Raw genomic sequence first — 25,884 nt, forward strand, 5'->3', positions numbered from 1 at the left:
GGGGTGTGGGGGACACAGACCCTCTTTTCCCACTGTCTTGCCTTCACTTGCTGATGCCCAACTCACCTGCATGGGAGAGAGAAGATGGTCTTGAAAGCCCTGGTGACAATGCCACCAGTGCTGTCACTCAAGCCTCAAAATGCCAGTTTGAGCACTGGATATACTCACCTATGAGATGAATTTGGGGTTCTCAGCCCAGGCCCTGCATGACAGGCGCTGCTCCTCTTGTCCCACCCACTGCACTGACCCCCACACCAGGCCCCCCCTGCCATTTCCAAGACCCCGCTGTGATGCCCAGGACCCCCTCACCACATCCGGACAGGTCCCTCCGGTTGCCCCAAACCGGATGCTGACTGCGATGCCCCAGGGCACAGCTCGGGGGTCGCTGACCCCGGGTGATGCTCGGGGACTGTCCCGCGGGCACAGGGCTTGCTCCCCGCCGCCTCCGGGCTCCCGCCTTCGCCCGGTGCTGCGGGCACTGACGGGGTCGAGGTCCCAGGAGGCAGCCGGGGCTTCCGCCCGCTCCCGCTTTTCCCGAGTAGCCGCTAGGTGCCGGCAGCCTTCAACCTATCCCGGGCTGTGCGGGGCGGGGGGCGCGGGGGGCCGCGGCTGCGGAGCCGGGGGCAGGTGGGCTCGGGGAGCCGGCGGGGCCGCCCTGGGCCGTCCCGGACACGCCGGGGCCGAGCCGTGCGGGATGCTCCGTGGTCAGCAGCACTTTTCCGCCCGCCAGGGCCCCCCACGCCCGGAGCCCGGAGCCCCCCCCGGGATCTTGGCCTCACTCCCCGCGCTGCAGCCCCGCACGGTGTGATCCCCGCTCATCCCGGCTGCTCTCGGTTCTGAGCAGGGGTGGAGGAGGCGGGTGATTCGGGTGCCTGGCGCGGGGCCGGGGGCTCCGGACCGGCTCTCCGCACTGCCCAGCGCCGGGGCTGCCCCGCCGGTGGCCTCGCTGCCGAAGCCACCGGCGGTGCCGCTGCCGGTGTGGCCGCCGCCGGGGGGAGCGTCGCTGCCCGGTGGTCTCCCGGTGGCGACGGGGGCGGCCCCGCCGGTGGCCCCGGTGGCGGCGGCGGGAGGTGTGGCCAGGGGCCGCATAAAGCCGCATAAAGCCGCCGCCGCCGCCCCGCGCCCGCCGCCAGCCGAGCGCCGCGGAGCGGGGCCGGAGCGGGGCCGCCATGCGCCCGGGGCCGGGGCTGCCGGTGCTGCCGGTGCTGCCGGTGCTGCCGGTGCTGCCGGTGGTGCTGGCGCTGCTGGCGGCGGCGGCGCGGCCGGGCAGCGGCGAGGAGGCGATCCAGTGCCCGCCGTGCTCGGAGGAGCGGCTGGCGCGGTGCAAGGCTCCGCAGGGCTGCGCGGAGCTGGTGCGGGAGCCGGGCTGCGGGTGCTGCGCGACCTGCGCGCTGCCCCGCGGCACCGCCTGCGGCGTCTACACCGCGCGCTGCGGTGCGGGGCTGCGCTGCTACCCGCCCCGCGGCGAGCCCCGGCCCCTCCGCACCCTCATGCACGGCCAGGGCATCTGCACTGACCTGGCCGACGTCGAGGCCATCCAGGAGAGCCTCCAGCCCCCAGGTGAGGCGGCGGAGGGGCGGCAGAGGGTGGGTGCCCAGGGTGGGTACCCTGGGTGGGTGCCTGGGGGTCCTTGTCCCTCACAGGGGCAGTGGCATAAACCCCTGTTGGCACCAACCCACTCCCTGCTCCCTCGGCAAGAGCTGTGGCCACAGGATTGGACTCATCAGGGACCTTCCCATACTTAGAGGGAGCTGATAAAAAGGATGAAGAGTGACTTCTACACCGATAGATTGTGACAGGGCGAGGGGATAGATTTTAAACTAAAAAGGGAAGATTTAGATTAGATGTTAGGAGGAGATTCCTCCCTGTGAGGCTCTGGTGAGGCTCTGGCACAGGTTGCCCAGAATATTTCTGGATGCCCCACCCATGGAAGTGTTCAAGGCCAGGTGGGATGAGGTTTGGAGCAACCTCGTCTGGTGGAAGGTGTCCTTGCCCATGGCAGGAGGGTGGAACTGGGTGGTCTTTAATGTCCCTTCCAGCCCAAACAATTCCACGACTCTAAGAGGCAGGATGGGATGGGACAGCACAGGATGGGAATGCAGGGACCATATTCCAGGGAGGGAGCAGAGATAGGCTGCAGGAGACCTGGTACAAGTGGTTCACGTTTGTGCCATCCTTACCCACCGTGGGCACAGCAGTGTCACGGCCACTGGCTCCACATGTGCTGGAGAGGTGCACCTTCACCTGCTGTGCCCTGGCTGCAACGTGGCCCGTGAGCACCTGCAGCCCTTGGGGACACAGCCCAGCTGCCAGGGAAGCTCCCGTTGCACAGTGAGCCCTGGGATGCTGCTGACAGATCTGGCTGCACTGCCCCGGGGGAAACAGGAAAGAGGCCACGGGCACCTGCTTCCCTGCAGGCAGGTCCAGCTGGGCACTGTGTGGGAGCTGTGTCTGTCCGTGCCAGGGCAGCGGGGTGCAGGCAGGGCCAGGCTGGAGAAGCTGCTGCTGGGGTGCTCTGTCTGCCTTGCAGGTGGTGATGGTGGCCCTCTGCCATGTCCCTGGTGCTCGGGTAGGATCTGGGGTCTGAGAGTGGAGCTGGCAGTGGGAACTCACCCCAGAATTGTGCAGGTCACACCATGGCAATGAGGCTGCTCCCAGGGAATGAGTGTGGGGACCTGGTCCATTCATGGTCCCCCTTTCCCATCCTGCAGGCTGTGACCAGGACCATGTCGCCTGAAGCTGGGGAGCATCATCCCAGAACAATCTACAGGCTGGTCTGGCCTGACCCTGGATCCCCACATGGGGTCACTTGGAGCTCCCTGAGGGGCAGAAGGGACTAGAGCAATGTTTATCCCTGCCCATCTGGGGGGCTGAATCCCAGTTCCACTCCCTCCTTGCATGTCTGATCCATGGCAGCTCCTCTGGCGTTCCCGCTGTGATGAGTTTGTGGATAGGCCCCTTTAGCCACCCCCCTGCTGGGACAGGAGCTGGCTGGGAGTGCTCGGAGCCCCCCTGTCCTGCCTGTCTGTCCTCATCCCACATCCTGCAGGAGCTGTCTGGGCTCCCTGGCCCGGGGCTGCGCCGTGCTGCCAAGCCCTGTTGGTTTTGGCCGTGCCCTGCGTAATGCAACATTTTTTCCCAGAGCCTTTAGGAAACAGACTTGCATTTTTTCCCTTCCTTCCCGCGGTGTTTTGGCTTGGCTGGGGATGGGTGGGTGGCTATGGGAGCCGGGTCGCCCGCCGGGCACTGTGCTAGCCAGGAGCGTCCCAGGCAGCAGGATGGGCGAGAGGGCAGGAGGAGCCCCTGTGTGCCGGACAGCCCGTCAGGATGTGGGCAGGACACCCGCAGCACATTGCTCGATGAAGTCCCAGCGGTACATCCCCCGTGGGTCCCTGATCTGTTCTGCACCCCGGGGACAGTGGGAGTGTGGGGCTGGGGGCTGCAGGCTCCCCCGCTCCCACGCTGCCCTGCCTGGCACAGCGAGGGCACCCTGGCATGGCCGGTGCATCTGATGTGTCCCCTCGGGATCAGCAGAAGGGGATGAAATGCCTGTTCAGGGGCAGGGGCGTTCGGAGCAGGTGCCCCCGGCTGCGCCCGCGGCCCCGGGGCCGAGCGGTGCCGGCGGCTGGGAAGCGGTTAACGCGCAGCTCCTACAGTAAACATTTTGTCTGGGGGCTCTGTCCGGGGGGCTCCGCATTCCAGGGAAGAGGCTGGGATCAGGGGGCTGGGCTGAGGCTGAGCTTTCTGAACGGTTAGGCATGGCTCCCGACTCCATAGCCAGGAAGAGGCTCTCTGCTCACCCCGGACCTGTGGCACCCACAGGATGTGACTCTAAGGAGGTGAGGGAGTGGTGGCTGCTTGCCTGATTTGAGGCTGTCTTCCATTGTCCGGGCACCTTGTACTGGACGCTGTCCCTGCCAGCTCACGGCTGGCTTTGGAATCCCACTCCTCTGCCAGAGATCTGTGCAGGGGCCGGCTCCAGAAGGTCCCAGCCCTGGCTTTCCGTCACAGCTGGCGGGTGGTGGTGACTGAGCCCATGTGTGGCAGCCAGGAAGAGGTGAGGACATATTCCCCTGCACACATGATGAGTGATTTAGTGTTGGGTAAATGATTATGTCTGGGAAAACCTGACCTATGGGAGCTGTGTTCATCCCGTGTGGTCTCTGTAAGCTGGGACAGATCCTGTTTCCTTTCTGTGTGCAGTGACTGGGAGGAATGGTGATGGCTGAGCCATGGCTGGACAGTGCACAGGCAGGGAGGACAGGCTGGGTTCTGCCAGTCAAGGCTCAGCCATGTCCCATCTGTCCCCTGGGGTGGGGACTCATCCACGCTTGGGTTTCTCCAGCCTGGGTGCTGCTCCTGGCAAGGTTCTGGTGCCTCTGGGGAATCACCTGCATCTGCACTCCTTACTCCCTCTGCTGCATCCTGACCTCCCCTCCCTCGGTCCCACATTGGGCACTGAGGTGGGAGGTGCTCAGCCCTGTTTGAGCACGGCACTGTGTCCCGGCATGGGGACGGGCCAAGCTCCCAGTTGGCATCCCAGGCCAAGGGGCAGTAGATGCCTGGTGCCTGTGCCCCTGCCACCCCTATCCCTGCCTCCCCACGTTCTGCCAGAGCCAGCACTTGGCAAAAAGAGCATGGCCCTCCCAGTGCTGGCGCCTGCCAAGTGCAGAGCCCAGGAAGCCAAGAGCCAGCACTGCCACGGTCCTGCCAGGACCACCCACAGGTGACACTGGGGACACTGGACAGGGACATGGAGGGTGCTGGGGCTCACTGTGGCTTGTGACACAGACACGTGGATGTCCCTTCTGCCCTCTGAGGTGTATGAAGTCCTTGGTACCCGGGCTGGTGGCACAAGGGGGAGCGGGGCTGGAGCTGTGGGGTCAGTGACATTTGTCTGTCCCCATGGGCACACACACGAGGTCCCAGGGCTTTGCTGGTTGCCCCAGGCTCTGCTCCCACGGGATCCGCGCGGTGGAGCCGGAGCCCTTCACTGCTCCCTCGGGCTCAGCACTGTGAATCACAAATTCGGCACATGACCAACCTCATTTGCAGCTCCCGTTAATTGAAGGCGATGCTGAATGACTCGTTTGTGTCCCCTGTCCACAGGCCGGCAGGAATCCTCCTCCTCCCAGGACAGGCGGCTCTTTTATGTGTCCAGCGAGGTCAGCCCCCTCTCCCATCCCCTTGGCACCCACTTCCTTTCCAAAGTGAGCAGAGAAGCTTCCCTTGGCCAAATCTGGACCCCCTCTACCCTCCATCCCTCCATGGTGGTGGTGCCCATGCACAAGCGACAGATTGGGTGGCATCAGGGCAGCGTGGGCTGTGGCAGCTCTGGGCTCCACACACATTGCTTTTCCCAAGTCTTTGTGCTGAGGGCGAGTTTTCTGGTCCAGTCGGATTTCCAGGGAGGCGAGAGGTTCCCTGAGCTGCTGTGTGTCACTTAGCAGGGGGACAGTAACCCCAGCGTGGCAGGGAGGGATGCCGGAGCTGCCGTGAGAGCCGGGGACCGCGGGTCCCGAGCGCTGTCAGGAGCCGCCTCGCTGCCCGGAGGCACCGGCGCTTCATGTGACCTTATGAAAATGTTATTGGCATCTGGTTTTATTTAAGCCGGGAGATTCGATGCTCTGGAGGCAGCTGGAGGGGGAAGGAGGGGGGTTTGGCTGTGCTGGAGATCGGTGAGGGCTTCCCCTGCAGGGGCAGCGCCGGTGCCTCCTTCGCACGGCGTGGGAGCAGCGCATGGAGGTGCAGGAACTTTGGCAAATCTGCCCAGCTTTTCCTGCTCGTCTCCCCACAGGGATACAGGGGAGGGAAGGAGCATCCTTGCCAGACGCCCCGAGCACCCAGCGGGGCTCTGCCACCATCGTCCCCATTGCGCCACAGCCTCATGGTTGGTGCCGCCGGGGCTGGCGCTGGCACTGCTCTGTGCAGGGTCCTGGAGACTTTGGGTTCGTGTTTCAAATTTCAAGGGCATGAGCTATTTCCTGGAAAAAATGGACAGATTAAGCAAAAAGCAAATAACACCCACGAGGGAGGGGGCTTTGATTGGGGCTTCACTCTGGACTTTAACCAGGCCCCCAGGAGCTGGGCCAGGAGCCCTGCACTGCAGAGACCGTGGCAAGAGATCAGGACTGGGATGCTGTGGGGATACACTGGGCAGGAAGCTGCAGCTCCGACCCCTCTGCCTACCTGAGGGAAGGGCTAATGCCAGGCTCACCCAGCAGCCCCTGTCCTTGCACTCTGAGCCCCTGGGTGTGACCCTCGACAGTGACCACCCCCTGCCTGGTTTGGGAAGGTTTTCCCTGCTGCCAGCTGCAATATTGATTTGTTTAAGACCAACCCCACGATAACCTCAGCCACTTCCCTGCACAGCCCAGGTGGACAGGGGGGAAAACACTGCTTGGGCTGTGCCTGATGCAGCTCTGAGCACAGGAGGAACCCTGGTTCCTGGGGTGTCCCCCCTCCACAGAGTCTTCACGGGCCCCAAACCAGAGGAACCGGCAGCTCTTTAAAAACTAAAGTCACGCCGAGCACTCATCTCATGACACTCTGTCCAGCTGCCAACATCTGGGCCGGCAGCTTGGCTGCGCTCCTGGCGCAGGCGGGAATGCCAAGTGCCGCCTTTTGGGATCGGCCCCGTGGGAGATTAACTTTCTTATTCCAGGAATTTCTTCTTTCATGTCTTGGCGAGGGCCGTTCCTCGCAGCAGAGCATGGCTCCACTCCCGGCCGTGGCGCCCGGTGCCGCCCCGGGCCTGGCGGGGGCTCAGCACCGCCCTGGTGCCTCCACTGCCACTGCAGCTCCTAGAGACAGATTTTGGGGGGCACGAGGGGCGTTCTGGAGCTCATTATCCCAGGTCAGCTTCCAGGCCTGTAGCTCCCGTGCTGAGGGTGAGCACCTCGTGCCTGGTGACACGTGGCTGGCAAGGGCACAGTCAGACCCAGCACACTGGAGCCACTGCCCAGCACTCACAGCAGGCATTTGTGACCCTACACCAACAGACACATGGCAACAAGTTGTTAGCTGTGGCTAATGAGTAGGAAAAACTCCCAGGAGTCCTTCCCAGTGCTGCAGAGAGCTCAGCCCAGTGCAGTGGCAGGGGTAGGATGGACCCAGGGCTGTGAGTGACACCTGTGGAGACCAGAGACGGTGATGTGGAGCCTGCCGGAAACCTCTACAGGCTGTTCCTCGAGGTGCAAGCGGCACTGTGGAGACTGGGGCACCGTGGGGGCTCTGCCACCCTCAGGGCTGCCCTGTGGCACTGAACCCCCCTGGTCTGTGTCTCTGCAGAGAAGGAGGAGATCGACCACCCCAACAACAGCTTCAGCCCCTGCAGCATCCACGACCGCAAGTGCCTGCAGAAGCAGCAGGCGAAGAGGGTCAACAACGGCAACAAGATGCGCAGCAGCGGGAGCCCTCACCACCGCGAGGACACGCGGGTCATGGTGAGCACCAGCAGGGCTGGGGAGGGCAGGGTGGGTGCTCCAGGGCCGGGTTCCTGGGGATCTGGGCCAGGAGCGTGTGCCAGCCCTGCGACCAGCTCAGCCCCAATTTCCCCAGGCACAGGGCTCGTGCCAGAGCGAGCTGCACCGGGCGCTGGAGAGGCTGGCGGCCTCGCAGACCCGGACACACGAGGACCTCTACGTCATCCCCATCCCCAACTGCGACCGCAACGGCAACTTCCACCCCAAGCAGGTAGGATGGGCTCTGACCTATCATGGGGGACTGGGCTTTTTGTAGAGCCAGGGTGAGTCTGGGAGTGGCACATGGATGGAGGGGACAGTGACAAGGCATGGCAGAGCCTGTCCGGCTCTTGGCTTTGGTGGGAATCACCCTTTGGGTGCTGGGGGCCCTTTAGAAAAGCCCCAGGTGGGATGGGGGTGGTAAAATCCCAGAGAGAGCTCCTGGTTGTCAGGCAGCCCAGGGGAATGGCCGTGGGGTGCAGGTTGGGTGTCCTTGACCGAATCCATTCCCACAGTGTCACCCGGCGCTGGACGGGCAGCGGGGCAAGTGCTGGTGCGTGGACCGCAAGACGGGGGTGAAGCTGCCGGGCTTCCTGGAGCTGAAGGGGGACTTGGACTGTCACCAGCTGGCGGACAGCATGTGAGCGTGACCGCGGCGGCCCCGCGCCGTGCAGGGCCAGGACCCCCGCCGGGGCTGCCTAGGAGACAAGGAGAGGGGACGTGACTGCTGAGCAGTGCCCTGGTGCCGGGGGACCCCGGGATGCGCCTCGGATGGCGCCGTGCGCCGCGCCGCGGGCCATGACCACTATCAGCCACCGCCGGGGACCGCGGCGTGCGCCAGCCGCGCCTCCATCCCACACGGACACAGCTCGGACGATGCTTGCCCCGGGACTGGGGTCGGGCTGCCTGGGTGGAGAGGGTGGGGGGCACCCTTGATGCTGCTGCTGCTGCTGCTGCCCCGTGGTAGCCCTGAATTTCAGCCTGGCCCCGCAGGCGACCTCGGACACCTGGCACCTCAGGGGGTGCAGTGGCAGCATCCCATTTGCAGCTCAGTGCCCTCCATGCCAGACCTCTGCACGGGCAGCAGCAGAAGTGCCTCATCCTGCCCTCCCTGGTGGCAAGAGGCTGCCCACGCAAGGACTGGGGGCACTGGAGAGACCCCCCCCGCCTGCATCCCACCCTGAGCGTGTGTGTGTGAAGGGCAGTGTGGCCACTCAGAGCAATAAGAGATCTCCCCCCTCCCTGCTGCAGCCCTCCAGCCCCACAGCCCGAGACCTCCTCCCCACGGCCCAGCCCCATCCCACTCCCTCTGCAGGGACAAAGCCTCCCATCCATCTTGTCTCCCCTTCCTCCATCCTGGGGTGAGGGGGTCAGAATTCCCAGGCAAGCATCATTGAGGGGAAGGTGGAGGGATGATGAATGCCCAGGAAACACATCCCAGGGGGAAGAGCTTCTTTTGGTTTGAGTTTTTTTCGTTCTTCCCCAAATTTTTTAGTATTTAAAAAATGTTGTTGGTGAGATCGAATAAGTGACTGTGTGGCCTCGAGGCTGGAATTCTCCATCCTCAGGGACCAAGGCACTGTGGTGATGGCTCCTGTCTTCTCTTCTTGGCCAATGTGACAAAACTGGGATGGATTCTGGAATGTCTCCATGATGGGATCTGCAGATTTCACCAGCACAATGTTCTCAGCTGAGAAATTGTCACTGGTTTTGTACCTGGTTTTTCTTTGAGCTGGGATGGAAATTTTTCACATAAAAATGCCATGGGAAGTGTGCCAAAGACAGAGGGGACTTCCCTTCTCCTGACCCACCCTCTGGCCCCATGGCCTCAGTGGTAGGTTTTGGTTTTCCGTGTGGATTTGTCCTGTCCAAGGCCCCCCGATGGGAACGAAGCGTTTCAGTTTTAGTGAAACACCCTCTGCCCTCCTGATCCCCTGCCTGCCCTGTGCCCTGCCAGATCCCTGCCTGCCCTGCCTGCCCGTGGCCCTGCTCACACACAGCTTCTAAACTGAGTCAATTCACCAGAACGATCCTCAGCAGGGAGGGGGGTCCCTGCCTCTGCCACCCCTCGGAGCCACCGCACCAAGGAAGGGATTCCCGGGGCCAGTCCCAGTGCCAGTCCCCTGTGGCAGCACCACAGCAGGACACAGGGCAGTGGCAGCGCCAGCCCCGTGGCCTCGGCCACTCGGCCACTCGCCGTGTACCCCCGGGCGGGTCCAGCAGAGCCTTTCCTGCTTTGGGGGTTCCTGATGCACCAGGGCACATTCTGTGTCCCGCTCCGAGGGCTCCAGCGTCTCGTAGCGTCTCTCCTGTAGTTTAGGGCTGTATTTACACACGACCATGTACCAGTGTCCCCCACCCCCAGCATGTCCCCTGGAGCCCAAGGGGTCCCTGTCCGTCCCTCCCGGGCCAAGCCCATCCCATCAGATTCCTGTGTAGCACCGACCTTTTACAGTACACTTGAACCTTTGTATCCTCAAAAAAGGTAATTACTGTATTTAATTTCCCGTTATTTGATGTGTTTCTATCGAGTGTGTTTTATCTTTTATGGCTTTAAATTGTGGGAGAGGAGGGAGACAGAGCAGCAAAGAGGGGGCTGTGGATTCCACAGGTGTGGGGACAGGCTTTGGTCACCACCTCTGCCCAAGGAGCTGGTCTCCTGGTCCTGTGTTGGGTTTGGGGCTCAGCAGCCCCAGAAATGCAGGAGCTCACAAGCCTCTGGAAGAATTTCATTGTGCAGGGACGGGGTGGGAAACAATTTCTTGCTTCCTCATGACTCCTGGCTCAGCGTCTCCACCGGTGCCACCGGGAGGATTGTCACCGTCACCGTCAGCCCTACACAGCGCCACGGAGCAGCGGCGGGGCCGGAGACGGCGCCAGGCTGGGAGGGGACCCTGGACCGGCCTCAAAGTTCAGGGACAGCCAGGGACAGGCACCGGCTGCTCCAGGGACACGGGCTCATGGCCAGGCATTGCCACTGGCCTTGAGGAGCTGCAGCCCGAGGCAAACGTGCAGGTGCCTGCTGGTGCCAGGGTGCACCGGGCATCTCCAGTCCCGCTCGGCGTTTTGGGAGGGTTCAGGATGCAGACGGGAGATGCCCAGGCACAGGAATTGCGACAGCTGCGCACTTCCCGGTCACGGCTTGGCTCTGTCCCAGTGTCTGCAGCCGGTGCTGCCAGGAGTCCAAAGGCTGGCAGGGTCATCTGGAGCTGGCACCAGCCCGATGCTCCCGTTACCGGAGCCCGGCAGCCGCCGGTGCTGGCGCTGTGCAAACGCCACCGGGCCGGGGCCAAAGGTGGCTGCAGCCAATACAGACAGCCCAGAAATCTGCTGGCACGGCAGATGGGCCACCGCAGCAGGGCCAACGCCAGTGCTCCTAAAGCCCAGCCCCACGCCCTGGCCCTGTGCTGGTGGCTACCAGGGCTAGCCGGGCTTGGGGGAGCAGCACGACCCCCCAAAGCACCGTGTGAAAACCTTGCCTGGCCACATTCCCAGTTGCTGATCCTGACCAGCAGCACAATAACAACAGAGTCCTGCTCTGGGAGTCCTGGGGCTGCCCCAGGGTCTCAGGGCTGGAGTCCCACAGCCCAAGCTGCCCGTGACCTTGGGGAGCTGCAGCCTCCTGGTCCCATCAGCATGATGGGGACAGCAGAGTCACCTGGATACCTCGGGCACCAGCTCCTGAGCCCACCCTGCAGTGCTGGGTTGTGGCTGAGCAGAGCTCAGGGCAGAGGGACTGGGGGGACAAAGCTGCTCCTGTCTTCTCTCAGAGCCCCATGTGCTCCCCCCGCAGTGACCCCAATATCTGTTTTGGTCATTGCCAAGTGTGGCTGCAGCTGGACCCGCTCCACAGCAGAGGGACTCTGCCCTGGGTGCATCTGTTCAGCTGCTCTGGAGCTGAGCGTCTCCATTGCTCCATCCCTGTGGTGCCTGTGGCAGGATAAATGTTCTACTGCTCTACTGGAAATACCCCTTGGAGGGTTTGTTAACAGGGGGGCCAAAATTAAACCAATGCAGAGGCACAAAATGAGAACTAAGGTAGAGAAAAGCATGGTGGCTTCAGAGCTGCTTTCTGCTCTGAGCTACAGCTCAAGCTGACCCTTCAGCTGCTGCAGATCATGGCAGCACCGTCTTCCTCACGGCCCTGCCAATTTACGTCATCTGAGAATCCGGCCCAAATTCAGGCAAGTCATTTCCAAAAACCTGATGTTTCACTGTCATGAAAATGTCACCATTTATTTCCCAGCTCTCGGCAATGCTGGAAGGTCGAGCCCTGCCCGCAACCCCACACTGCGTAAAAGGGCAGGAGAATTTCCCAGCACCAGGAAAAATGCGCTGCTGTCATTCTTGCCTGTGGATGCTGCTTGCTCCTTGAGGGAGGCAGGTTTCCAGTTGGACTTAGTCATTTTATACACTCTGATTTGCAAAGCTGCCTCTTTGTGCTGCTCAGGGGGGTGATTCCTCCCCAGATTTTCCCTCATGCAGCACTGGGGTGTCAGGGCTGAGTCCCCAATGGTGGGAGCTCAGCTCAGTTCAGCTCCATGAGCTCAGCTCAGCCCAGACACCCCAAGAACAGGGGACCTCATGGCTGGTAGAAATCCCAGCCAGAGCATTGTGGTCCTTCAAAGCAGATGGTCCAGCTGAGGGACAGTGGTTCCATAGAGAGCACAGCTCCCATCCCTTCCCCAGGGCAGCCAGTGCCCCATGGAGAGGCTCAGAGGAGCATCTCATCCCACCAGAGCTGAAAGTCTTTAGCTGAGGCTCCCGATGTGACGGTGCACAACAAAAAAAGTCTAAATACATGCTGTTGCCAAAATGCAACCCAGAAGCAGGAGAAGGGGAGCAGGAGAAGCTCAGCAGAGTGTGAGCAGCTGCTGGCCCTCAGCATCCCAGGGTTCTGTCCCTACGGGCTGGGCAGGAGCTGGCGGAGCAGGTCGATGACAAGGGACACTGGCTGCACGGTGTCGTACTCTGCAAACAGGTGACAGAGGTTCTCCGAGTCTGTCTGGCTTTTGGCCACGAACCCAAAGATTCTTTGAGAAAGAAAAGAGGCTTATTCAGTTTGCATCCAGGAATCTGAAGGAATAGGCTGAAACCAGCCCAGCCACAAAGCCAAATCCCAGTTCCAGCAATTCCACCTTGGCCTGCTCCCCAGTCACGTTTCCTTGGAAGCCAAGCAGCCGGGAGGAGCATTTTTGGCAAGGCTTCCCCAGCTGTGAAAAGATTCTTGAGCACAAGGTAGAGCCAGATATAAATTCACTTCCTGAACCCAGCACAAGTCCCTGTGAAGGCTGTGGGATTTGGACTGGGGGTTCTGCATGAGGGGATGTGGAAACTGGGCTCAGCCAAACCTCTCATCCAAACCTACAGAGCAACCCTTCCAAAGCTTCACCCATCAGTCCCACGCCTCATCCTGCCACCATGGTAACTTCTATCACATCCCCTCCTCATTTTTAAGCTCTTTCTTTGCTGCTCTGCAATGCACCCACTTCCCAAAGCAGCATAATTCCCCTGGATTCCAGCCCCCCACTCCATGCAGGAGATCTCTGCTCTTACCTGGAGGACTTGCAGTACTTCTGCCACCTGGGGGAAGAACAGAATTGGAGTTGTTCAAAGGCTGATGTTTAACTCATTCCATCAGCTGCAAAGCCAAGGCTTATGTTTCGATCCACCCCAGCACGGTGTGCCCAGGGCAGTTTTATGGGATTTGGGATTTGAAGCGGTGCAGAGGCACTGGGAACCACAGGGAAGGGGGCACAGCGGGTGGCTCCGACAGGCACGGCTGCCCAAAACTCACTTTCTGTTCTCAGGGTCCATCCCACAGAACCTGATGGCAGCCAAGGGGTAGTGTCGCCTGAAGAACACCCTGGGAGAGGAGAGGGAATTGTTAGGAAAGGGAAGGGCCTCGGCAAGGACACCAATTTGCAAATCCAAGCCCTGTTGTGCTTGTGGGAGACTGACGGTCTCAAGGCATCCCAAAATCCCAACCCTGAGTGCAGCTGGTTCCTGCATCCCAGCAGTGCCATAAAAACACAGCACCCCTCGTCAAGGGTTCAGTCCATCCCTGGAAGGTGACATGGTCCAACCAGGGCAGCTTTTCCTGAGGCTGGGAGGTGAGGAGGGAGCTGCCTCTCCATGAACCCCCCGACTTGGCCCATCCCGAGCTCTCACTTCCTCTGCACGTCCGTCAGCGTGACTCCCTGCTCCGTCACCCTGAAGTGCACCAGGGTGGGGGTGGGCAGCGTCTCCAGCTCCAAGGTGCAGGAGATGCCCTTCAGGATGGCCGGGGCTCCCGTCAGCGTCTCCACGTTCACCGAGTTGAGGTACAGGACGTTGCACACTGCAAGGACAGCACAGGGCCGGGCTCAGCGTGGCCGTGACACGGGCCAGACGCAGGGCTGGGTCCCAGGGGTCATCCCGCAGATCCCTCACATGGATCCGGGTCAGGTTTGTTTTGACGAAAATGAAAAGATTGGGTGACTCAGAAATTCTTCGCTAATTTCGTTTGGTTTGCTTTAATTCTTTGCACTAATTGTTGTAAAAGTCAAAGTATTTAATTTCCCGTTTCTAAATGTCACATTTGCTGGGGTTTTTTTTTTCTGTTTATTACATATTTCCTTTAATGAAAAGCAGAACTACCCCAAGCTAATGAAGGGCTGACAGCCAACCTAAAACATGACATTTCAGGCTGATTGAGCTGTTTAAAGGGCTGTTCTGGGTCAAACTAAACTTTCCAGCTTGCCAACTGATTTTTCAGAATTTCCAGCAAAACAAAGCAGTCTCCAGCTCCCCAGCCTGTGTTGTGACCCGTCCGTGTGGTCTCCTGCCCTTCATTCTTTGCTCTCACCTGGAACCTGCCCAGGCTGAGCTGCACAGACCCTTTCCCGTCCTACTCTGTCATTCCCACATGTGCCCTATAAGGAAATTTCACCAGCCCCTGACTGCCCATCCCTCTCCTAAAGGTCCACACCCATTGAAGCTCATCAGGAGAGAGGCTTAAAAATCAGGAACTCTTTAAAACTGTGGAACTCGGGGGTCTTTTCTCAGCTTCATGACCTCAAGAACTGTGTTTTCAAGCAGCTTGAGGACCCAAAATCTCCCTTCCTTAAAAATATCAGGCTCCCTTTCAGCCCAGGAAAAAATCTGCAGAAATCCTGCAGCTATCTCCAGCCCCACGGGGAAGCTGGAGGGGGATGCCACACACCAGTGGCCACCACTGCACAGGGGTGATCTGCTGCTGTCACAGTGTGCCCAAGGCCCCAGCTCCTGCCAGCTGGGCTGTCCCCAGGGCCAGCAGCTGGCTCACGTCCTCACCTGCAGTTTTCCTGGCCAGGGACAGGGCAGGTTCAGGAGCGCAGTCAGGGCTGTCCTCTCCATCAGCAAGATCTGCACAAAGGACAAGCAGGAGCGGTGATGCCACAGGCCAGGCTGAGCTGATCACCTCTTTGGCAGTTCCTTATCTCACAAGTAGCTTAAAGGCCCGTGACCACTCTAATTGCAGGGGTTTAGAGCAGTAATTAACTTAATTGTCCTTCATTTCCCTCTCCGGGCTCTGTTCACATCTGATCTAATTTGCTCTCTCCCCATCCCCAGCGGAAAGGAGTTACCACTGTCCCATCCCCAGGTCAGCTCTGCAGGTCCCCGCTCCACCTGCAGGAGGGGAGCAGCCCCTCGCAGGCACCCGGGGGGGCTCAGACCCCTGCCCACAGCAGGACCGCGCCCACCTCCCGCAGCAGAACCTCCCTCCTGTCGTCTCCTACCTCGGGTGGGGATGCTGAGCTTGCAGGGCAGTGCCAGCGGGGTGATGGAGTGCTGGTAGACAAAGGCAGAGAGGCTCCCTGCAAGCAGAACTGGGAGTTGGTGGGGGGCTGTTGCCTGGAACCCCCCTGCCCCCCAGTCCCAGCGAGCTCATGTTCCTGCTTTGGAGCCACGGTCTCACAGTCAGGGAAGTGCAGGCAGGACCTGGGGCTGGGGGGGGTTCCTGTGCTGGCAGGTGTGCAACACGTTCACCTGGTCCTGGCTGGTGCTTCCAGGGGCTTTGGGAACATCTCCTGGGGCTGCCAGGGCTGCTGTGGGCAACAGCACTGTCCTTACCAAAATACAGCTCCTCGCTGGCACCCTTCAGGTGAACCCCTTTGGTGGAGGACTCGATGAGGAAGTGCCGGACGAGGTCACTGCTCTCCTCGCCTGCCAGAGGAACCATAATCAGCACCAGCACCGGCCCCATGCCTCTGTGTCACCCCATGCCACCCCAGAGTCCTGTCCCAGGGCATCACCAGAGCCGCTTTGTGGCATCATCCTGGTGCCAGCCCCTGTGAGAAGTGGAAGGGGCACACACAGACAGTCTGCCAGCACCTCCCACACACCAGAGACCTGCAGCCTCTCATCTGGCTTTAGTTTGAGTAGTTTCAGTTAAACCCTTGAAGCAACCCCCCTGTGCACCCCCGTACCTGTCTGGCTGCCAGAGGGAGAGCCAGGAACCTTCATGGCCAGTCCGAAGGAGCCCCGGAACGAGGTGCTGTCCCGCACCAGGAACGTGCCCGGCTCCTTGTCCCTCAGCAGCTGGATTGCTGTCAGAGCACAGGCAGGGGCTCAGCCAAACACGCCAGGTGGGAGCTCCCCGCGCTGTGCCCTGGTGCTCTGCAGGGAGTCCCTCCTTGGCAGCAGCAGGAAAAGCTCTGGAGCGTGTGCCAAGGACACACACATCCCTTGTGTGGCACCAGCTGCAGGGCTTTGGCTTGGCCCACGGGTCCCTGCAGTCCCCAGGATACTCAGCCTCTGCCCAGGCCACGCTGTGTGACAGCAGGAGAAGCTTTGCTGGGCTTGGAGGACATAGAGGGGCCATGGCACAGCTCTTGTTTCTGAGCTGCCCCTCAAGCTGTGAGAGGGTCCCTCCACACCCACCAGCCCACAGTAGGCTTTGACTTGCCCCCACTGAGTCCCCACAGGGACACCGGAGAGCTCCGGGGACAGGCCAGAGCCCGAGGGGGGGTCACACCCATAGAGCCATTCCTGCCTCACCTCGGTCCCTGCTGATGCTCGGCTTGAACCAGTATTTTGATGTGTCCATCACAAACTTCATGGTAGGCTGCCCAGCCTTCAGGGGACCTGCAAGAGACCACAGGATGTCAAGGCCAGCAGGAACGTGAAAGACCTCCAGAGATGGCAGAGCCCAGCAAAGACATTTCTCTCTCAGGGTGGCCAGGGCTGAAGGTTTTTCAATCCGTTTGAATCCTTTCCTCCCCACTCCTCAGAACAGCTCGTTCTCCATGCAATTATCTCTCTTGGCAGGCTGTGATGTAGTGCAGAGAGGGTCACATGGAATCCCCTGGCAGTGCCAGCCTGCCCAGCCCTGCACAATCCACTGGACCATGGGACTTACACCAGGATCTGACCCACACACCCTCTTGCTATTCCCATAAGGATCCCAATTAAAACCCTCTGCCCCGAGAGCTGCCTCTGCTCATCTCCTCCAGAGAACAATAGCCCCAGTGTTTGCCCTTGAATGAGGGACCTTGTGAACCCTGGTGCCTTTTGGTGTCCTCAGAGCAAACGGGAACCCCAACCCCTCCTCCCAACCCGGTTTGGGTCTGCAAACAGGCAGGGCAGGACAGAATGATGGTTCTCATTCTCAGGTGCTATAAATAGGTGCATCTGCATCTCCTGAAGGGAGCAGAGCATTCCTGGCTGCTCAGCCCACGTCCCAGGACACTGGTGGGCAAAAAGCTGTGCCTAACCCGGGGTCACCAGCCTCAGCCTGGAGACCACCCGGACCATGGGGAGACACAGCAAGGAGCTCCAGCGAGGACGTCTCGTCCTTTGTGTCTATAATCTACAGCTGAAGCAGAAGGAGAATGGTGTTTGCTGCCCCTTTCCCAGCAGGTTTGGGGTGTGCAGCTGCTCCCCGCCCTGGCCCGTGACTCACTGTCCGAGAGGCAGCTGAGCGCGGGCGCTGACTGCGCGGTGTTCAGGCCCCCGAGCCTCGGCGCCGGGCTGCAGGCGGCCAGGGGGGGCTGCGTGGCAGAGCTGGGGGGGGCTTTGGCCACTTGTGGGGGTCCATCTCCTTGTTCCAGGCACCCGTTCACCAGCAGCACCGGGATGTCGGCCGAGGAGGTGAGGATGGAGGGGGGGCAGCTGCTGGCCTGGCCCTTCTGGGCCAGGGAGGTGCCGGTGCTGGGGGAGCTGCCTGCCCGGGGCTGGGGGGAGCTCTGGCCAAAAGCCTCCCTGGGGTGAGGCACGATGCCGCAGGAAGGGGAGCAGGGGCTGCCCAGGGAGCTGGCGGGGGACAGGGAGGCGGCGGCCGAAGCATCCGAGTCCTCGTTGTGGAGCGAGTGGGTGCTGCTGCAGGAGGGAGACAGAGCAGAGATCAGGGGCTTGTTCACACGCAGAGACCATCGCAGCCACTGCACCGACCCTGCAGGGCATCATCTCCCTGCCCGAGGAATGAGGGACTGCCCTGTGCCCCTTCCACCAGGCACAGGTGGCATTTACCTGCCCAGGATGTAGCTGGTGTCAGAGCCAGGGCTCGTGGAGAGCTGGGACACCCAGCTTCCCCTCTGCGGGGTCCTCAGCACCTGCACGGGCTTCAGCAGGTTCTCAACACCTGGGGAGGTGCTGAGGGCCCCGGGGCTGTGGGAGGCTGTGTCCGTGTGTCCTGCCAGGCACTGCCAGGGCGCGCTGGTGCTCTCGGATGCTTTGCTGCAGCTCAGGGTGCCCGACTGGGGACTCGGGGGTCCGGGTGGGCTCGAGAAAACCACGCTGTCACTGGTGCTGTATTTGCCTCCAAGAGCCCCTTTTTGGGGCAGGAAGCTGTTGTTCTGAGGGGACCTGGAGAAAGGGGTGCCCGAAGGGCTGGGGGAGCCCTGTGGCAGGTCGGGCCCCATGGCTCTGCCCGGTGTCAGCTCTATGTACTTGATGTCTGCAGAGAAAGAGAGGAGGTCATGAAGGATCTGGTGTGCAAGCTGGGCTCCTTGGCAAAGCTCTGTGAGGAACACATGCCTGTTCTTCCTGCTGTGAATTTTAGCCCCATCTCTGCAGGGCTGGGGGTCCAGCACTACCCTTTGTTGAGACCCTGTGAGGGCTGATTCCTCACAGATCCCAAGGTGAAGCGACCCCCCCACTGCTGGCAGGCTCCCAGGGAAGGGGGTTACGTGCGGTCACGTCTGGCTGCTCAGACCCCCCTCGCCAGCTTTACCCAGCCAGGACCTGCCGAGACCTGCAGCCAGAGGCGGGTGTTCCCTCCAGCAGCTGCTCTGTTTGTACCTGACTCAAGAGAAAAACACCTGGCTGCTCCCCCCGGGGTGACGTCAGGCTGGGAGGGTGGCCCTGCACACCCTGGGCAGAGGAGCAGGGGGATGTCACCTGCCCCCAGGTACAGCTGGGCCGTGGCAGTGAGGCAGTGGAAATCCACGTGGGACAGGAGCAATGACAACATTCTTGGTGCACACTACAGGGCCAGCCATGCTGGCTGTTCTGGCAGCAAGCTCAGACCCGGGCAGGGGCTGGCTGCTCCCTCCTCCTTTGTCCACCCTGCACAGATCTCTCTAGAGAAGTCACTTCCCAGGCAGTCTCTGTGTCCTGCTGTGGGATTCTTCCTTCTCTTCCCTTCCCTTGCCATTAGTGACACAGGAACACACCTGGCAGCATCTCCTGTCCAACACCCTCAGTGGAACCTCACAGCCAGCACTAGGGGTGCCTGGTGCACATCATGTCCAGGCTTCCTTGGACAAAGCCAGCATTTCTGGCTGAGCTGGAAAAGGACTTTTTTTAAAAAAAGAGACACTCAGTCTTGATTTGAGCGCTTGCAGCGATGGCAGATTCATCACATCCCAGGGAAGCTGCTCCCCTGGTTAATCACTTAATCACTCCAGTGCCAGAGGTGTGCACCTCCCTTCCAGTCTGGACGTGCCCAGCTTTGCTTTCAGCGCCTGCTTCTTGCCCTGCCATGGAGTTCAGGAAAGTTGCCCTTCTCAAAGGTGTTTCTCAGAGAGGGAAAATCCTTTATGCTGCAGCAAAGACAAACTGCTCTGACAGCCCTGAGCGCCCTGCCTCGGGTCTGACAGGTCCTGATGGACCTGCTGTGCCAGAGCTGCTGGCCCTGGCTACTGCAAACAACCACCTGAGCTCAGGGGCACGGAGCTGAACGAGCAGGAAAAGCACAGGGCTGTACAGAAGTGACTCCCTGAGCCCCTCCTCTGTGCCAATCCCAGCACGAGACTGGATAAACACGGCCAGCCATGAGCACCAGGGAGGCGCTGGGTGAGTCAGGAGGGCTGGTCCCCAGTGGGGACACAGCTGGATCACGGCAGGACAGAGCCAGAGCCTTGCCCCTCCACAGCCCTGCTGCCAGCAGCAGCTCCTCCAGTGCCCAGCCTGGGGCAGCTCTGTGGCCACGTGTCCTGGTACCAGTGCACAAACCCTTGCAGCGAGCTGGCCGGATGCTTCTTGTCAAGGTCTCCCCAAAAGGAGAAAGAAATTGGGATTTTAATTGCTCTTTAAAGAACTGACAAGCGTCTGTGCACCAGGCTTATGAGGCCTTTTACCTCCTACTTCTCCGCCTTTGCTCCTCTTATCACCTGTGGTTAAACCTCAAATATTTGCTCAAGACCTTGGCAAGTTTTCCAGCATCAAGGAGTGGCAAAAGTGCCACAAAGACGGAGCCCAGATGTCACGCAAGCTGAGATCTCCTTTTCCTCTAGGAACTAGAAGGATCCAGAAGGAATAGTGCCTGTCATGAATGTGCCTCCTGTCACTGCAGCATTTCATAGATTGTGCTGAGTTGGAAGCGACCCATCAGGATCGAGTGTCATGTTTAAAGCTTCCTCATGGTCTCCACTAGACAAGGACAGGCTCCTCTCGCCTCTCTTGGGCACCATCAGTCCCTGCCACCCTCACATCAGGGCACAGGCTGGAGCAGGAGCAGGTGAGTGAACAGGGATGCTGCACTACGGAGGAAGTTTGTGTGAAAAACCAAGAGCTGTTAAAAGAAAATGAAAGCTGGAGTGAGGCTTTCCCCACTGAATTCATGGCCAACTTTCCAGATGTTCAGTTCCACTCTTGGAGCCAGATTCTCCAGACCACTAGCACGTTACCTGCGGAGCTGCCTGGGGCTCCAGCCCCAAGCAGAGCACGGAGGGGGGCAGTGGAATGGGTCAGGCACCGAGCAGCCAGAGCAGGGTCTGCACTTTGTCACGGTATTTTATCTGCAAGGTCACCCTGTCCATCCCAGCAGGAAGCAGGGACACTGTCTGCTCGGGAATTGCCTGGTTCCTGCAGTGCTGCTGCCTTGCTGCAGCACCAGGAACCTCACACACACCTCATCCTTCTCCAGCCCTGCCATCCTTATGTTTGCATCAGGACTCAGGAAGAATTGCATTTTTTGTGTCTTTAACATCCTCACATTTGACCTTGCTGTGGAAAGAAGCCTGGGGACTGATTGTAGAGATATTGGCCATGTGTAAAACAAGGATGGGCAATAAAGCTTTTGGGAAAAAGTGGGACTTGAGGCACCTGAACCACCCTAGATCTGTGCTGTCAGCAGTGCCAGCTCTCCATGTGAGAGAGCACTGGGGCTGCCCCGTGCACAGGGTGTTGAACACCTAAAATGAGCAGGAGAGCCCAGGCAGGAATACTTGGATCAGGAGCAGCTCACAAATCAGAGCCTGGGTTGCAGCGATGGCAGGGAAAAGTTGCACAAGGGGTCACATAAGGCACTATGAGCAGAGACAGGGCTGGTATGTGCTGCTGGTGCCTAGCCTATGCCAGGTATGCTGCCTGGGGAGTGCACAGGGCCTGGAAAAAGAAGTTCCCTGGCAAAAGAATTGGGAACACTTAAATGGGATGGTTGTGCAACACTTGATACCTTAGCCCAGGGCTGTGGAAATCTGGCTGCAAATCCATGTGCTCCCACAGGTCAAGTGTGACCCTGGGAAAGGTTCTGCTGCCCTTGAGGGGAGCAGGGTCCTCACTGGGCATCCAGAGCCCAGGGGCAGTCACTGGTGGTGACAACTGGGATTAGAAGTTTTCCAACAGCTGCAAGTCCCATTTGTAATGAGAATTGTTTTCTTCAGACACAGGGAAATGAACATCAGGTAGAACTAAAAGCTGTTTCCCCTGCTCCTTTGAGCTGTCTGGATATGAGACATGTCAAGAGTGATCAGACCAGGGCTGTGGAAGCACTGGAGTCAGGCAGAGCTTGGATACACAATAATATGGAACCCTGATGTCAGGAAACAGCCCCGGCACACTGATCCCCCTGGGACAGCGGGCAATGTCCCTGGTGCCCATTTCCAGCCTCCCCAGGAGCACAGGAGCTTGTGTGGATCCAGGGGACGGGCGTGTGCCCAGCCCCTGTGCCCCAGGCTCTGATTTTCACCAGATGGGAGCTCTGGAGGCTCCACAGCCCTGCTGCCTTTGCCTCACCTATGGCCTCTGGCTCCTGCTTCTTGGTGGCCGCAGCGTCACCCTGAGCAGCAGGCTGGGCTGCATCCTTCACCGGCCTGCACAGCAGCGGCTGGAAGGTCGGATCGATCTCCAGGATCATCTGGTTGAGAGTCTCTATGGTTATGTCCAGGGAGGGAGACACGGGCTGAGCCTCAGGCTCCGTGCTGGGGGTCTCCTCCTGCTTCAGCTGGCATGGGGCAGGGGGTCTCTCCAAGGAGGAATTCTGCTGGCCTTTCCCCTGCGTGTGAGGAGCCGTGTGCTCCAGCACGGGCTGGGCTCCGTGTGCTCTCCCGCTGGGGAACAGGCGAGCCTTGGGGTGCACCATGGAGGGGGGCTCAGTCCAGGCCTCCGTGGAGTAGTAGACGTACTTGCCCGGGTACCCCGCCGGGTGCAGGCTCTTGCTCTCCTCTGGCGAGGAGATACACACAGTCTGTCCAACACGCAACACGTGGGATTCTATGACCTGGGACATGGTTTGGTTTTCCGGTTTCACAGCTTAGAGGCCAAGGGAAACCTCCTCCTTCTTCTCCTCCTCCTCCTCCTCGCCTCCTTCCTTCACCAGGGACCTCAGACCCCGTCTTCAATCCAGTCTCCAGCGGAATAAGAATCTGAGGAATGCAGAGAGGAGTGGTTACACAGGCATGCCCCGGGCAGGAGCAGACTTCAGCGGAAAAGTCCATAAAAACCGGGATTTGGAGAGAAAGCTGGAATTCAGCTCATATGAAAACAAATCACCCTGTCCTGCTTTTCCAGCCCCTCCAGCCTCTGCTCCCAGTGCCACAGCGCAGCTGGGCAAGCACACGAAAGGCTCATTGGCAACAGCTTTGCAGGATTCAAAGGCATAAAGTGGAATCCTGCTTTTATTTGCTTATTTTCTGGATAAAGAATGAAATGAAGGCTCTAGCAGCCTCTTCATGGGACCCTGACCCCCGAGCCAGCAAGCCTGGAGCCCTGTGGGGCAGAGAGCCGGAGCTGCCTGCCAGGGCAGTGTCCTGCAAGAGGGTGTATAGCTAATCCAGGATTTTATTTTCCTGGTACAATGCAAGTCTGGAAGCCTGTGGACGTGGCTGCTGCCTCAGTGGTGGTGCTGCTCGAGGAATCTGACTGCAGATACATATTGAATACTCTCTGGCTTTGCTTTAGGCAGAAAGCATTTTTTATTTTTTTTATTCCCCATTATAAACCCCTGTGGAATGAGGTTGGCTTCCCTCAGAAGTCTGGGAAAAAGGGTCTCGGGACACTGTTTGGAGGTGTGGGAGTTGTCCTGCTGCATCAGGAATCAAATGGGGTTCCCCCAGCTGTTGCTCACGCTGCTTGGCAGGAGCTGTCCCTCAGCCACACACTGCCACCAAACACTGAGGGACCTTCACTCCTCTGGCTTGGGGTGAGGACAGGAACCCTGCACCCCTCTGTACCCACTGTGCCAGCCAAGCCTGGCACCTCCGTGCTGGGCACATCCAGGCCCCACAATCCCTGTGTCAGCACCACACCATCCTCTCTGGTCCCTAGGGAGGGCAGCACTGGTGGGGACCAGGGGTATCCAGAGATCCAGAGCCAAAGCTTTGCTGGCAGGAGGTAATGCCACAGCTCAGGGCTCCCTCCCCATATCCTGTGTGGATTTGGCACGTGACACTCACAAACAGAGGGGCACACGTATTAAAATATTTGTCCTGTCCTGCACCAGTCTCCAATGACGGACTTATTTACTCTCTTATCCTGGGCTGATTAACGATGGAGTCACAGGATTAGGAACGAGACACGTTGCTCCAAGGCAGCTGGTCCCTCAGCCCGTGGGCGCGGGCAGGAGCTGGGCTGGTGCCCTGCAGGAGCTGGGCTGGTGCCCTGCGTCACCGCCTGTAATCAGTGACTAATTGCCCTGCCAGGTGTTGGGAGCAGGAACGGAGAGTGGCTCAAAAACACGGCAGCCATGCCCTGGGTGAGTTATATAACCCTGGAGAAGCCTCGTATCTTGCTAGAGAGACGCTCAGAACAACCCAAGCTCATGAAGTGTAGGGAATTAGAAGCAAAACATCGCTGCTGTCTCATTGTATAACCCCGGAGAAGCCCCGTATCTTGCTAGAGAGACACCTGGAACACCCCGAGCTCATGAAGTTTAGGGAATTAGAAGCAAAACATTGCTGCTGTCTGCTGCTGCTGTCAGCACCCGGCCCCGGGCGAGTCGCGGCAGGTAAAGCCATCTCCAGGGCTTCCGAGAGCTGCAGGAGTGAATAAATGCCTCAACCCCATTTACCTTCCTGTCAGCCCAGCCCCACCGTGTCTCCTGAGCCTCTGAGATGTTTCAGGCACAGGACAGGCACAGGAATGGCTCGGGAGCAGGGCTGTGCTGCAGGAAGAGAAGCACCTCTGGAGCCTGATTTAGACAGGCCCAAGGCAGACCTGAATTGTTGCTAATTATTCCTAGAGGTGGGAACCTCTGGGAATTTGGGGCTATGCTGTTGGAGCCAGGTCTGCCCCAGCTCCCAGAGGAGGAGGACTGAGTCTGGAGCCAGTGATCCCTGTGGAGAACCAGCTGTGAAGGGATCTGCCAGAAACTGGGGGGCAGGCGGGTGAGGGGCTGCAGGTAGTGGGGTCCCTCCTCTGACTGTGGCAGTGCCACAGCCCACGGTGCCTTCCCCCTTGGCCAGACCAGCACCTGCCTCTTCCTTGGCATTTCCAGACCCCAGCCCCAGGGCACAGAGGATGCAGGAGCAGGCTGGGACCCAGCCCCCCTTTCCCCTTTCCTGGCTGGCCGTGCCAGGGCTCTCTGCCCACAAAGTTTGTGTCACCTCAGGTTGAGTGACAGCACAGCTCTGCCAGGGGGTGCAGCTCAGAGCCCAGGTAAGCAGATGCCCACCTTGGGAAACCACCCAAGGTCTCCTGCCGTGGGGCACCGTGTGCCACGACGCCGCCAGCTCTGCGTGAGAAGTGCAGTGTGGTACAAGGCTCGGAGGGAGCGCTTGTTAAATATAAAAAGAAGAGTCATTCCAGGTCAAAAACACTAGCGAGATGGAGTGAAAATTGGATTCTCCCCTGGGGAGAAGAACTGCCTGGCTCCAGTCAGCATCCACAAGACAAGGCTGGTTTTAATTTAAGTAGGTACAGAAATAACGTGCAGGATGCATGAACCAGGGCTGTCGGGGCCTCCAGGAGCATGCACGCAACAGCTTCCCTCCTTTCTTGTACTCCTGCCCTGAGTTTTTGATCTTTCTCATGTGTGATGCTGCCAGAATTAGCCTCCAAACCTCATTTCTCCTCCCTTCCCTTCTCTGGGTTGAAGTGAGAGGTCTCCCAGGCTCCTGGCAGGAATCTTGAGCCTGGGCTGCAGGCTCTTGTGCTTGGAGGAGCAAAGGAGAAGGGCTGAGGTGAAGGAGGGGAATCACAGGGGGGCTGCTGCCCACCAGCATGGCACGGGCAAATGCTGCCCACAGACATCAGGACCTCCCCAGAGCCACAGGGAATGGCACACCCCATGCACAGGGTCTGGGCAGGGTCTGGCTGTGCCCCTTGGGCAGGAAAGAGAGGCCAGGCATGGGCACAGGTAGGAGCCTGTATCACACATACCCACCCCGTGCCACGAGCCATGCCCTGGGCTCCATGGCAGCAGCAGGGTGAGCTCTGGGACAGAATCAGGGCAGCCCTGGCAGAGGGAACCCCAGCACTGCAGCCATGCCTGGACAGGCTGGTTCAGCCAGGCCTGGGAGATCGACTGGCTGTATGGAAATCCCAGGGAAGGAGAAATGTTGTCTCAGCTAAGCCAAGGCTAGCACAAAAAGATGGAAATAAGCTGGCACAAACACCACCAGACTGGAAATGGCAGAGTTTCTGCTACTGGAAGCAGACTGTGGAATGCAACTCTCTCTAAGCTGAAGGGGGACAAGTCACAGATTTCACATGCAGATGGACACTCAGTCCTCAGTGAGGGACCAGCCTGTGGTACCAGGAGACCCAGGCTGTGGGGCTGGAGCTGCAGCTCAACCCA

The 25,884-nt window shown here is 59.8% G+C and overlaps 2 protein-coding genes across 3 annotated transcripts; one reads left to right on the forward strand and one right to left on the reverse strand.

The window, feature by feature from the left end:
* The first annotated feature begins 1,130 nt into the window (after window positions 1-1,130).
* IGFBP4 (insulin like growth factor binding protein 4) lies at window positions 1,131-9,994 on the forward strand. Its single transcript, XM_021532952.4, has 4 exons — window positions 1,131-1,560; window positions 7,291-7,445; window positions 7,561-7,695; window positions 7,979-9,994. Exons 1-4 carry the CDS (start codon window positions 1,170-1,172, stop codon window positions 8,105-8,107), a joined length of 810 nt encoding a protein of 269 aa, XP_021388627.3. The 5' UTR covers window positions 1,131-1,169; the 3' UTR covers window positions 8,108-9,994.
* Window positions 9,995-11,680: 1,686 nt separating this feature from the next.
* On the reverse strand, window positions 11,681-22,520 carry TNS4 (tensin 4). Of its 2 annotated transcripts, none has more exons than XM_085561870.1 (12): window positions 21,885-22,520; window positions 17,955-18,381; window positions 17,389-17,801; window positions 16,485-16,571; window positions 15,914-16,033; window positions 15,558-15,650; window positions 15,224-15,301; window positions 14,778-14,849; window positions 13,635-13,803; window positions 13,261-13,329; window positions 13,020-13,046; window positions 11,681-12,496 (listed from the first exon to the last, which is right to left on the reverse strand). In XM_085561870.1, exons 1-12 carry the CDS (start codon window positions 22,375-22,377, stop codon window positions 12,367-12,369), a joined length of 2,178 nt encoding a protein of 725 aa, XP_085417996.1. In that variant the 5' UTR covers window positions 22,378-22,520; the 3' UTR covers window positions 11,681-12,366. The 2 variants fall into 2 exon arrangements, with proteins under 2 accessions (XP_085417996.1, XP_031362880.3); XM_031507020.3 differs by having other exon boundaries at window positions 17,389-17,804.
* Window positions 22,521-25,884: the final 3,364 nt, after the last annotated feature.

Source organism: Lonchura striata, chromosome 27 (genome assembly GCF_050655825.1).
Source record: "Lonchura striata isolate lonStrDom1 chromosome 27, ASM5065582v1, whole genome shotgun sequence".
NCBI classification, from domain to species: Eukaryota; Metazoa; Chordata; class Aves; order Passeriformes; family Estrildidae; genus Lonchura; species Lonchura striata.